General features: G+C 54.1%; 1 protein-coding gene across 2 annotated transcripts; it reads right to left on the minus strand.

Annotated features, from left to right (window-relative positions):
- Positions 1-238: 238 nt before the first annotated feature.
- BOLA3 (bolA family member 3) lies at positions 239-10,512 on the minus strand. Of its 2 annotated transcripts, XM_045079034.1 has the most exons (4): positions 10,364-10,512; positions 7,778-7,898; positions 5,502-5,590; positions 239-483 (listed from the first exon to the last, which is right to left on the minus strand). In XM_045079034.1, exons 1-4 carry the CDS (start codon positions 10,415-10,417, stop codon positions 418-420), a joined length of 330 nt encoding a protein of 109 aa, XP_044934969.1. In that variant the 5' UTR covers positions 10,418-10,512; the 3' UTR covers positions 239-417. The 2 variants fall into 2 exon arrangements, with proteins under 2 accessions (XP_044934969.1, XP_044934970.1); XM_045079035.1 differs by lacking the exon at positions 5,502-5,590.
- Between the last annotated feature and the right edge of the window lie 1,495 nt (positions 10,513-12,007).

Raw genomic sequence — 12,007 nt, forward strand, 5'->3', positions numbered from 1 at the left:
ACAGCCAAACCCAAGGATATTTTTTTTTCTCTTCTTTTGGGCAAGATTAAGGGGCCTTAATAGCAGTTTCCTAGAGGAGAAGAACCAAGAAAATTCCTTGACATGACAAAAGGAGCTAGCACTCCTGTCCACAGGTACGGCAGCAGGACACGACTCTCCGAGGACGAGAGACCTTGGGACAAAGGACAATGCCTCTGAAACAGACAAGCAAGATGCATCACCAATGACTCTTCAAAGGTTTCGGTTGTCTGTTGCCTTTAATTAAACTCTAAATAGAGAACATATTCTTCTATGATTATAAAACAGAAATGTCTATGAACAAAATAGATAACTTTTTGGCAAATGCCTAGGAAAGGATGGTGTCAGCCAAGTTCATCCAAGGCATTGAGCAGCAGCATCTACGCGGCCCGGGCATGGTCAGTGTTTGGGGACGGAGGTAAATATCCGCAATCCGTGCATCCCTTTGATCTCTTCTTTCAGCGCCTAAGCAAGGAGGAGAGCATCACTGTTTTGCACTTGACACTGAGCAGTTTCTATGAGTATCTGTATACAACTGTCTCCATGAGAGGCCCTGCCTGTGCTTTGTCTAGGCAGTTTTGCCTTTTTTTTTTTTTTTAAGAAAATAGTTTTTTTAAGTTAATGTCTAAGGAGGCTCAAAAATCTAAAGTTATAGAAAGGCATGCAGTGAGGTTTCCCCCGACACCTGCCCTCCACCACCCTCCATTCCCACCTCTGTCCCCAAATGAAAGAAGTGGTGTCAGTTTCTTGTGTGTCTTTGCAATGATTACAAAATGCATGTTTAAGCTAATATGAATATATATCCACCCTGCTACCTTTTAATAACACACATGGCAGCATGTCAGACACTTTGGTCTACACTTCCCCTTCTCCACTAGCCACCGGAGATCTTAACTGTGTACTGCTGGTGGGCCTATCAATTTGCCAGGGATATGGGTAGCCATGTGCCTCTGGCCCAACCTGATTGGTCCAGGGGTGACACATGACCCAAACTGGGCCAATCAGAACCTCTGCTGGGATTTTTCCGTGTGGAGCCTTGTCTGTTGGGTCACTACCCTTGAACAATGCTGGGGGCCATGTTCTCCAGCAAACAGAGAAAGCCCATCTCCAGTAGGAGAAAATGAGGCCAACACTCGGAAGCCAAAAGCTCAGAGAGGGGGAGAGAGAGAACATGAAAAAGAATAAGCAAAAGAACTTAAGACCCTGAATCTAGATATGCCACAAAACTAGGTAATTTAATTACATGGGCCAGCTAATTCCCTTTGTTTGCTTTTGCTACCTTACAACAACAACAAAAATTCCTAACACATGTAGATAGGTTTATAGGGCGAAGGATCCTTAGAGACAGACACTCCAGTCCTATCCATTTCTTTGATAAAAAAAAAAAAAGAAACAGAATCTACCCCCTCATTTACACTCAGCAAGAGAGGAACAGAATTAGGATGAGAAGCTGATGTTCTGGCCACTCTTCATTCCCCTGGGGCTCCTGTCCAGCCCTGATGCCAGGAGCTGCCGTGTGCTGGGCACCAGAGAACTGCCGGACCCTCTCCCTATTCACCTGCAACCCCCTCAACTCTGCAGACAACAGAAATGCCCTGGGAAAGAAGCCTCATGTCATGGTGGGGGGGCGCGGGGAACGGGGCGGGTAAAGGAACACAGCTCTCCCGGCCACAAGCTCTCTGATTTCTGCAGGCACAGAATGTCCCCTAAAGGCTGTACCCATGCCTGTGTTTGGGCTGTCGCCGGCCACAATCCTTAAAGCCTCCTTGGCTAGGTGTGGGCCCAGCCACCCTTTACTAGGAAGGCCTTGATCCCCTCATGCCCTGTGTACTTAGCCCTCCCAGTGCCTTCTTCTAGCTCTCATGCAGGCTTCCAAGGTCACCCAGGTCACAGTATCTCCCATCTACAGAGGGCCTTAAAGGTCATGTGGGTCACTTCACAGTTGAGGTCCTGGTAGGGAAGTGACTTAGCCACAGGCCCACAATTTATAAGATGCCGTTTGGGTAAACATTTCTCAGCGCCTGCTATTGTGCTGGGGTCACAGGTGCAAAAGGCATGGGGAAAGGATGAAAAAGATAAAGGGAAATAATACAAGGGCACAGAAAATGGACATGGTGGACAGTGACAGGTGCTGCTGGACCCTGAGGCCACGAGCGCTGCTGTGGGTGTTCATGGGAGGGGGTCAGCCTGCCTTGGCTATTCGTGGAGCGGGGCAGCTGGGAGTGGGACGGGCAGAGAGGCCAAGCACCAAGCCCGGGAGGGAAGGCTGGGAACCTGTCACAATTCATGGGGAGGAGGTCTGGCTGTGAGTCAGGAGCAGGCAGCGAGAGACGGAGGCAGGCCACAGAGAGGAGAGTGGGTCTGGACTCCCTGGGCCATCAGGGCACCACTGCAGGGCACTGGGGTGGGCGGGAGGCACCGGCGGAGGCACCCTCCAGGTGCCTCCAGGTGAAGAGGCAACAGACAGCAAAGAGGCCAGAGCAGGGAAGAGGACTGGTACTGCCTGAATGCCTTCCATATACATCACGAGGCTGGGCACGTGTGGCCAACACATCCTGCGATCTCTGCACACTGAGGCTTCAGTCCTGCTGTGAAGAAGACAGCCAAGAAGGAGCCAGCTTCCTCCAACACAAAAGGGAACTCAGTGCTCACTTCCCTCCCTGTGGCTGTTCCCCAGCGTGGGAATAGGATGGATGGCAACCCTGGGGCCTGGCCCAAAGTCAAAACCAGTGACTATTCCCAAAGAGAAGGCTGATGAACCCCGGGAGCTGAAAGAGGCCAGGCTACGCATCCGCAGGGTCCCCGAGGAGAGGCACGTTCCTGCTGAGGGTGGAGCAGGTGTGAGTCGTGACAGCGGGGATGCCCTGTCCCTGGGGAATCAGGCAGCGACTGTCTGACAGTAGTGGATTCCAGTAACAGATGGACCAGGTGGCCTTTTCAGGACCTTTGGGGCCTGAAAGTCTCGTTCTATTAGGGTGACTAAGCAAGATCAATGAGGAAAGCTTCACCCCAGCCCAGGGCCACCAGGACCCCGCCCGACAGCCTGGGCATCCAGAGTGACCAACCATCATCCTCCCAAAGCTGCTGACTCGGCACCCACGGAGCAGAAGCCGGGCTGTGGAGTCTGCTCCTCTCTCCTTCACTCCATTGCTAGGTCAGCCTCCTCCTCCATGACAGCCCCTGGGAACCGTGATTCCCACTACCGCAAACAGGTGGGCAGCAAACTCCGGGTCCAGCTCAGCCCCGCTGCAGGCCAAATGACTTGCTCTTAAAGATTTTGCCTTCTGTTGTTCCCCATGGACTCCCCCATGGCCAACACCTGCAAATGCAATCCTTGGAAAAGGCCCAGGAGTGCACAAATCCCTTGAGGCATATGTACCGGAGCCCTAGCAGCTTGCTGTGGCTAATGAGGGCCCCCGCCCAGGGTCAGGCTCCGGCTCAGCAGGCACCTGGCTGTGGATCCACATGGCCTGCCTGTGGGGCTCGCAATGGTGGCCGGCAGCACTTGGGGGTGCCAAGTGTGGCTGCTGGGGTGCCGCGGGTGACAAGAGCACTAGGGCTAGCAGGGGCCTTCTCTGAAACGGGAGCGCGTGCAGCCACCAAACATTTCTGTTTAACCAAACATTTCTGTGTAACCACACCAGGCCAACTCTCCTTACTGTCTGCAAATGCTCCACAAAGACCGGTTGAGCTCCTTTAGGGGCCAGCGGCCAGGTGTGGGAACACAGAGTGGACAGAACAGACCTAGGGCTGGCCCATGTGAGCTCGGCTTCCTAGGGCCCTGCCAGTCAGCACGCAGGGCTCTTCCGCTCCGAGGGTGCGGGGGGAAGTCCAAGTGCTGCAGGGGTCCAGAGGAGCCCTGAGCCCACAATGATGAGGGGACATTGCCCCCAACCCAGAGAATGGCTGCATCCCCCTGACATGGCGCAGACTCCGCGCAATGCTATGGACAAGGATGACAATGGTGATGGCCGCTGACGTTTACGAAGGGCTACGAGCTGTCAGTGTTTGCAGTGACACACGTGTGCTCTACCACTAATCTGCAAAACAGCCTTTTGAGGCAAGTACTATTTCTCTCCCTGGTGACAGATTAGGAAATGGAACAAGGGTGGTTTAGTAAGCTCAAGGTCACAAAGCTAAAAAGTAGCACAGCCCACATGTGTAGTGCAGGCAGACAGACTCCAGAACCTACATCTGCAACCTCCTGCAAGGGCAGCCCCAGCCCAGGGGATGGGCTCAAATTCACAGCGCCCCTAGCGGCCCAGGCACACCAGGCAGCCAGGGGAGTTCTGAGGACAAAACCCAAAGTCCTACTGGTTGGGGATGATTTGGGCCCGTCAGGGCCTCTCTGTGTTGCCTGCGCTCCCACCCCTGAGATCAAACGGGACTAGAAGCACTTGGGGGGAGCAGAGTAGCCCTCCTACCCCAGACGCCCCAGCTGGTCCACAGCACACCATATGGCCGTAGGTGCCCACATGCACGTGAAAAGACTGGGCTCCGTGAGGAAGTCAAAGATGGATCCAAAAGGGAACAGCCCACAGAGGGATGATGGGGCCAAGGGACAGTTAGCAGGGACATAAGTATCTAGGATGAGAGGCAGAGAATGCTGGAGGAGGGCGGGGACATCCATTCCCTGCCAGGCAGGTGGCGGGGGCAGCATTTTGAGCTGGATGCCAGAGAGGAAGGGCACCCAGGCAGGAGGGCTGATCTGGGCAAAGGTCCAGAGCCACAGACAGAACAACGGGCAGGGGCCAAGGGAGGCTTCGTTCGGAGAAGGGTGGGGAAAGGCCTGGAACAGCAGTCTGGGACATCTGAACTAGAGACACAAGGGGCCACGGAGGGAGTCTCATGACCAGAGCTGTGCTGGACAAAAATGAAACTAGCTAGCTCCCAATGTGCAAGACAGAATAATGTCAGACACACCTGCGGTGGGGGGTGACTTTGCAGATACAGGCCAGGGGCCCAGCCTGGTATAAATTCCAAGTAAAATAAGCACAGATCATTGAATAAACTGGACCTTAGTCTGGTTAAATCTGATGATCCAGACCCCCAATATCCTGTCCCTGGGTCTGGGGCAGGTAGAGCAATTCTCAATCATGCTGTGCCTCAATTTACACATCTGTAAAGGAGTCCAAAGGGACGCTAACAAAAAAAAAAATCTTCAAATCTACAAAAACATCTGTTTTTTAGTACCTGTATGTTTACAAATATATACAGTAGACATTGGTAGCATTATACAAAGAAATAAAGAAGGAAATGCAAAATAACTATTGGGTGGCTTGTTTTCAATTCTGAATAAAATTCCTATTTGCCCACAGTCTGATTCCAGATAAGTTCCACATTGTATTTTTCTCAGGTCTTGAATGCTGCCTGCATGAGCCTTATTCTTTCCTCTGGCTGACAGTTAAATATCATCCCCGCTCGTCAGGCTCTTTCAGGACACAGGGTACCAATGGCAACAGAGCCGTGTTGCTTCTACTGACCTGATTTACCATCTGGTGCTGCTGGACAATTCTCTTCTCCTTAAATTCTTCTGACTCGATCCGGATTTCATACATCGCCCCACAGCCTCCTGAAATAAACATGACTCAAAGTGTTTCAATTATTAGCTTACGGCAGCCACCGTCCCATATGTCCTCAAAGTACGGTATGATCCAAAGAAGGTCTAAATATTCTTATTCAGCACAAAGTTGCTAACATGGTGAGAAAAACCTCACGGCTGACGACTGGACCACATGCTCCCCGCAGGGCCGCCTTGGTCCAAAATGTGCTCTTCCTTTTGCAAGCCAGATGCACTCACCCAGGATTATGCCTGCGGGGCACGGAAGAGACAGCACAGAGCATGGAAGGCCTAGGAAATGTCAGTTTGCCTTGTGTTTTTGTTGACAGGCCAAGAAACCCCATGGAAGAGGGATGGGAGAGGCCGAATTTCCTTGTTCAGCCTTCCAAAGGAGTGGCAATCAGTCTTTTTTTTTTTTAACGATTTTTAAGTTTATTTATTTGACAGAGATCACAAGTAGGCAGAGAGAGGCAGGCAGAGAGGAGGAGGAAGCAGGCTCCCTGCTGAGCAGAGAGCCCGATTCGGAGCTCGATCCCAGGACCCCCGGGATCATGACCCAAGCTGAAGGCAGAGGCTATAACCCACTGAGTGACCTAGGCGCCCCGGCAATCAGTCTTTTTAAAAATGCAAAAACACACTAAAGTTTGTTTTGAAAAAAACCTGTATAATACTAATGCAAAGAAAAGACAGGAATGGAAGCAGGAGAAAGGGACACAGCAGGACAGTGGAGGTCACAGACATGGTGACCATGGAGCTGCATAGGTCTCTCTCTCTTTTTAAAGATTTACTTATTTGACAGAAAGAGAGAGAGAGCACAAGCAGGGGGAGCAGCACTGGGAGAGGAAGAAGCAGGCTCCCTGCTAAGCTGGGAGCCGGACATGGGGCTCGATCCCAGGATCCTAAGGTCAGGACCTGAGCCAAAGGCAGATGCTTCACCAACTGCACCACCCAGGCGCCCCTGCACGGGCTCTCTTTAGGCCCTCCTGGTCTGTGAGCAGCCTCAAGGGTCTCATCCTGGGCTTCCATGGGGCGGGAATAGATTTCTGGTAGAGCTGTCAAGGCAGACCCTGTGGTGGACACATCCACCTGCACCCACATGGCTGGGGAGCTCATGCCGATGACCGATGAAGTATGCTGTTCTAGCATGAACCAATGTGGGCAAGAGACCACATGTCCCCTGTGCTCGGAGCACCCAGCCAGTTTGTGAGAAGTGCAAGTTACTCATCAGGCTTTATGCATACCAGGAATACGAGCTTTGCTTAACCAAGCTTCCTGGCCTTGATTCCCTTTCCACACTCCATCCAGGGTGAGGCAGACCCAGACCAAAGGTCAAGTTCCAGCTCTGCGTGACCCAGGCCTGGGGCAGGTGTAGGACTAGGAAGGTCAAGACCTCAGAGCTGGGACATCACAGAGGGGGCTCTCCTGACCTCCCATAACAACGGGTCTTTGGATTGATGAATTTGTCTGTAGTTTCCCATAAAAACTACTTTCTAAACTTTCTCCCAGTGCTTGCAGAGGTTAGGTTCTCAGAGAAGCAGTGAGCCCTCATGGCAATGCAGGATGTCAAAGATACATGTGCACGCCCACCTAACTGTCCCTGCTGAGCTGTTCCACACGTGTGACTGGACAAAGGTCCTGTCCTCCTGGCCTGTGGGTGCAGAACTCACCTCCCCAGCACAGGGACTGAGGACAGAGTCTGCCTGTGTCCCCCTGTGTCCTGGTGCTGGTTCCAGTTCTGCCACCTCCTCCCTGGGAGGGCCTGGGCAGGTTCTCTGGCCTTTCTGGGCTCGGCTCCTCGTGAGGAAATTAAGGAAGTTATTTTCAAAAGGATAAAATCCTTCTGAGGTCTGCTCCAGCTCACCTTCCAGAAAAATGTGGAGAAAGTAAAGTAATGTTCATCTTCAAATCAAATTAAAGACTGTGGACCTGAGCCCTAGGGTGACTGAGAGGGACCTCATCCGACCCAGGTGAGGCTAACAGCCACAACAAGTCCTCCCAGCCGGGCCTTATCCCCACACACAGTTTCCCTCTGACGCTTTCATGTCCCCACCTCCACGCCATCAGCTGGGAGAGGCTGAATTCCATCCGTCCAAAAGTCTCACATATTGAGAAGCTGCTGATGGTGAGTGTGCTCTGCCCAGCCCCCTGCCCCTTGCCAAGGGCAAAATCCCTGTGGAAAAGAGGACAGAAAAACCTTACCTGAAATGTCAGTGACTTTGATAGCTGTAGCTCCAGGAAACTTTTCTTTGAGTATTTGGGTCACTTTGAGCTCCCCCTCAGTTTGCGAGGCAAACATCCGCCGGGCACAGTGAAGAGGAAGCTGCGAGAGAACAGAGAAGAGTCATCGCTCAGCAAGATGATGGCACCCCCCAGGCCAGGCCAGGCCAGGCCAAGGTGCAGGCCTACCCGCCACTGCCCTGCCAGCCAGGGCCCAGGCCCCCCAGCAGCTTGGCCATGGGCTCCATCCCAGGCACTGTGTGGCATCGCATGCCCACTGACGCTCCCTAAGACCCAGAATAAGCTTTTTGGGGAGTTAGTGGAGGTAGAGAGTGGAACTGTAAGTTACACTTTGACTCCAGACACAAGGCAACTCAACAGATCTTTGAATCCCTCATGATAACACTGTCAGAGAGACACCATCATGATGTCAGTTTTGGAGGTGAAGACACGGGGGGGACTAAAGCAAGGGCTAAGGTTAGGTTCACTGGTGAGATGGGGAGCCAGAGCCTGGGCAACCCGCCTCAGAAGACATGCCTCCCAGGCCAGCGTGCCACCGACTACACACTGCTGAAACCAGACGCCACCTGTGCTTTAGGCCTGATTCACATTCCACACCCTCCAGCAGGATGTGGCCTTGTGACCTACTGCTCAGTAAGCCAGCTACACTCTGTGACATGTACCAATTCTTACTGGAGAGAAGTAGCAGAATTCTACTAAATTACCTGAAGGAGAAATATTTTTATTTACCATTGGTAACAAGACTCCCTCTGCCCCCAGTGGGGACCATAGGGAGCCAGTGCTTCTGAGGGGGACGTCTCCAACCTTATGGGATGAGGAACAAAAAACCAGATCTGCAGCCCTTTGACTGGGCTAAGCACATGCTGAAAGGGAGACTGACAAGAGAGCTTGGCAGGCCTTGAATGTCCAGCTGAAGATTTTGGAGTTTATTAGGCCTCTTGGTGCCAAAGTCACCTGCACAAAACAGTGCCTTTTGAAGTTAGCCCAGATGAGAGGTGTTATTACAAACAGAGTACACAGGGACTGGAGGGGGATGGCAGGTGGGATGCAGGAGTGCTGTTCATCTGTGCTGGTGCTGAACGTACCACCCCTTCAGCCTTTAGTCCCACTTGTCCTCAGGCCGTTCCTGAAGGCCTAGAGCAGGGTCCTGTGGTAGAAACTGTCAAAGCACCTTCTTCTTTTTTAAGTAGGCTCCACACCCAGTGTGGAGCCCAACGCAGGGCTTGAACTCACCACCCTGAGTTCAAGAAACGAGCTGAAACCAAGAGTTGGACACCTGACCAAGCCACCTGTGCCCCCTGAAGCACCTTCTTTAAAATGATATGTGCACTGGCTCTTTCACCAGCTGGTTTCAAAGGCCAAGACTGACTCTACCCTGTTACTGCAGCCTTCCAAAGCTGGGCCGGGACAGGCCCTCCGGGAGACTTGGGTGATGGATGGCTGAACGAATGAACAAATGAACAAGCAGAACGAGCCAGCACGCAGGGCATGACTGCTCGCACCTGCAAAGAAGTCGCCGTTCCAGCAGGCAGCTGAAAGGCAGGTCAGAAAAATGGTCTGGAGTGAGACGGGGGGACAGAAACTTGATGTTGTGGGCCTAAGACTGGGCTGGAGGAGGGGGAAAGATGGAGCCTCTTCTGAGGACAGAGCCTTGGAGGGGCAAGGGCAGAGGGTAACCAGGTGGCAGGCAGAAGCAGTAATCGCTGGGTGCCTGGGTGGCTCAGTGGGTTAAGCCGCTGCCTTCAGCTCAGGTCATGATCTCAGGGTCCTGGAATCGAGTCCCGCATCGGGCTCTCTGCTCAGCAGGGAGCCTGCTTCCTTCTCTCTCTCTGCCTCTCTGCCTACTTGTGATCTCTCTCTGTCAAATAAATAAAATCTTTAAAAAAAAAAAAAAAAGAAGCAGTAATCGCTAAGGGCTGAGGGGACTTGACATTACTGATTCCTTGGGAGGTCTTTCCTCCGTTTAGCTGATCTGCGGGCAGCGGCCTTTACACGAGCAATGTACTGACAAAATCCCCAGAGCCCCGACTGTCCGCGCGGAGAGTCACCCCCTCTTCATACTTCGCGGAGGCAGGGAGGAGAGAAAGTTCGGAGAGCGCGTGGCGAGTGCCCTCTGCTGGGCTTTTAGTCAGGGCGTGTGGGGCTTGGAGAGGGTTAAGGTCCCAGAGGCTGGGAGGACTTGCCCAAAGCCCAGACCCTCGCACTCTCCGGCAGGCACGCCAGGACTGCGAGCTGGGGCTGCCGGGTCTCCGGCTCGGTGCGTCCACATCGCTCTCTCCGCGCCCGCCGGATCCCAACGGTTTCCGTGTCTGTTCCCCTCGCCCCCCACCTCCACCGGCTCAGGCAGCTCCGCCAGCGCGCGCCAGAGCCTGACACTCCTCGGAGCCCCGCCGCCCGGGCCCACGAGGAATGAATGAGAGACGGGAAGGGGAGGGCGCCAGGCCCGGCGCCGCGCTCTCCGCGAGCCCGTCCTCCAGCCTCGACCGGCCCCGCGGCCCCTCCGCAGCTCCCGCCCGGGAACCACAGCCCGGCCCCGCCCGCGCTCACCCCGCGTATCCCTCGGAGCAGCGGCGCCACCACGGCCGGGCTCCACGCCGCCATGCCCGGCCGACGCGGCCCGGCGCCCGAGGTCGCCGCGTCCCGTGAGAGGCGCGGAGCCGGGGACCGGAAGCCGTCGCCGCCGCGGGCGAGGCCGCCCCCTGCCGCCCGGAGGTCGCGAGCTGCCGGGCTGCAGCTCCCGGCCGATCCTCGCCCCGGGGGGCGCCTCCTCGGAACTTGCTGCTCCGCCAGCTCGCGCGTCTGCCCCGCCGGGTCCGCGCCGAGCTCCGCCAGCCTCCAGGGGTCGTTCCACCGGGGGGCTCTTCTTGCCCAGCCGGGGGACGCCCGGGGTTCTCGGCCCTCCGATCCGAGTTGCCCACAGGCCAATGCCCCTCTCGCCCTAGGAAGGCCATCTCCCTTCCCATCCCCACCGCCGGCAACCTGGCTTCCAAACTGGGGAGTGTGGGTTTCTCCCTCCAGAACAGGGGGGCCGTGGAGGGACTTAAAGCAGGGGAGTCGTTTTCAGATTTGCGTTTTAGAAAGATCGTGCGAAGAGGAGGGACTGTAGGGGGCCTGACACTGGAGATGAGGACAGAAGTTCTGGCGCTGCCGCGATGGTCCGGGTGAGGTGTGAGGTCTCAGCGACAGCTGGAACAGCAGGGATGGAGGAGTGGCTCTGGATACTTGGGAGGGGAAGGGAACAGAGTGACTGGACTGGGCAGCGAGGCTGAGGTAGGTGTCTGGTGTGGACAGTGCGATGGGTGGAGGAGGGCGAGGTTTGTCGTGAAAGGGGCCAACAAACTCGGTTTGGGTTTTGCCCGAGTTTAAGGTGCCTGCAGAGAAGCAGAGCCGCAGACCGTAGAGTCCTGAGAACGTAGTGGAAGCTGCTGGCTCGAGGACAGGTACGATTATCCAGTAAGCCTGCCCCCACCTCTGGACTGATTCACACACACCTCAAGGCCTCATGCCCTTTCTCTCTCAGGCTGTATATTTTGGCAGTCTGGTAAGCCCTGCAGACTTCCCCAGTTCTCACTATTGCATTCCGGCCTGTGCCATCACCATGTTCAGTATGTTCGTCCACACGTGGGACAGGCCTACAGTTGCCCTTATAGTGATCACCTAGATATATGCTTATTCATTCCAGTACTGAGTGACTTCTGTTTTGGGTCTCATAATTTCTCCTTTGGATTACTCTAGTAACCTCTCTCATATTTTTTTGCTTCGTTCCTTAAAACATCATGGCTGGTGGGATTAGGGATAATTTGCTAACTTTTCATTTTTCTTCTCAGGAGTAATTAAAACTACCAAAAATATTTTACCCATTGTGAACCACCTTTGGCTCCTCATACCACCAAGGTTCAGAGGAGGTCGACCTCTCCTCCCCTGAGAGTGGTCACATGACCCAGGTCATGGCCCAGCAGGCACCAATTGGTTTGGGTTGGTCAATGATCTGAGCCCGCCCAGAGAGAATTGCTCTAGAGACTCCTCTGGCACTCCGGAAGAGAAATGGTCCTTTGCCACCGGCTGCCATCTTTGTAATCATGTGCGCAGCACCCGTTTAGAAATGAAGTAGATCCAGAAGTTGTTGGGAGACAGATGTTGAACACTGTAGGGTGCCAGAAATAAGCACTGAAGTCATTTTAGTTGGTTAGT

The sequence above is a fragment of the Mustela putorius genome, unplaced genomic scaffold, assembly GCF_011764305.1.
Source record: "Mustela putorius furo isolate JIRA1106 unplaced genomic scaffold, ASM1176430v1.1 tig00000281_pilon_pilon_pilon, whole genome shotgun sequence".
Lineage (NCBI taxonomy): Eukaryota > Metazoa > Chordata > Mammalia > Carnivora > Mustelidae > Mustela > Mustela putorius.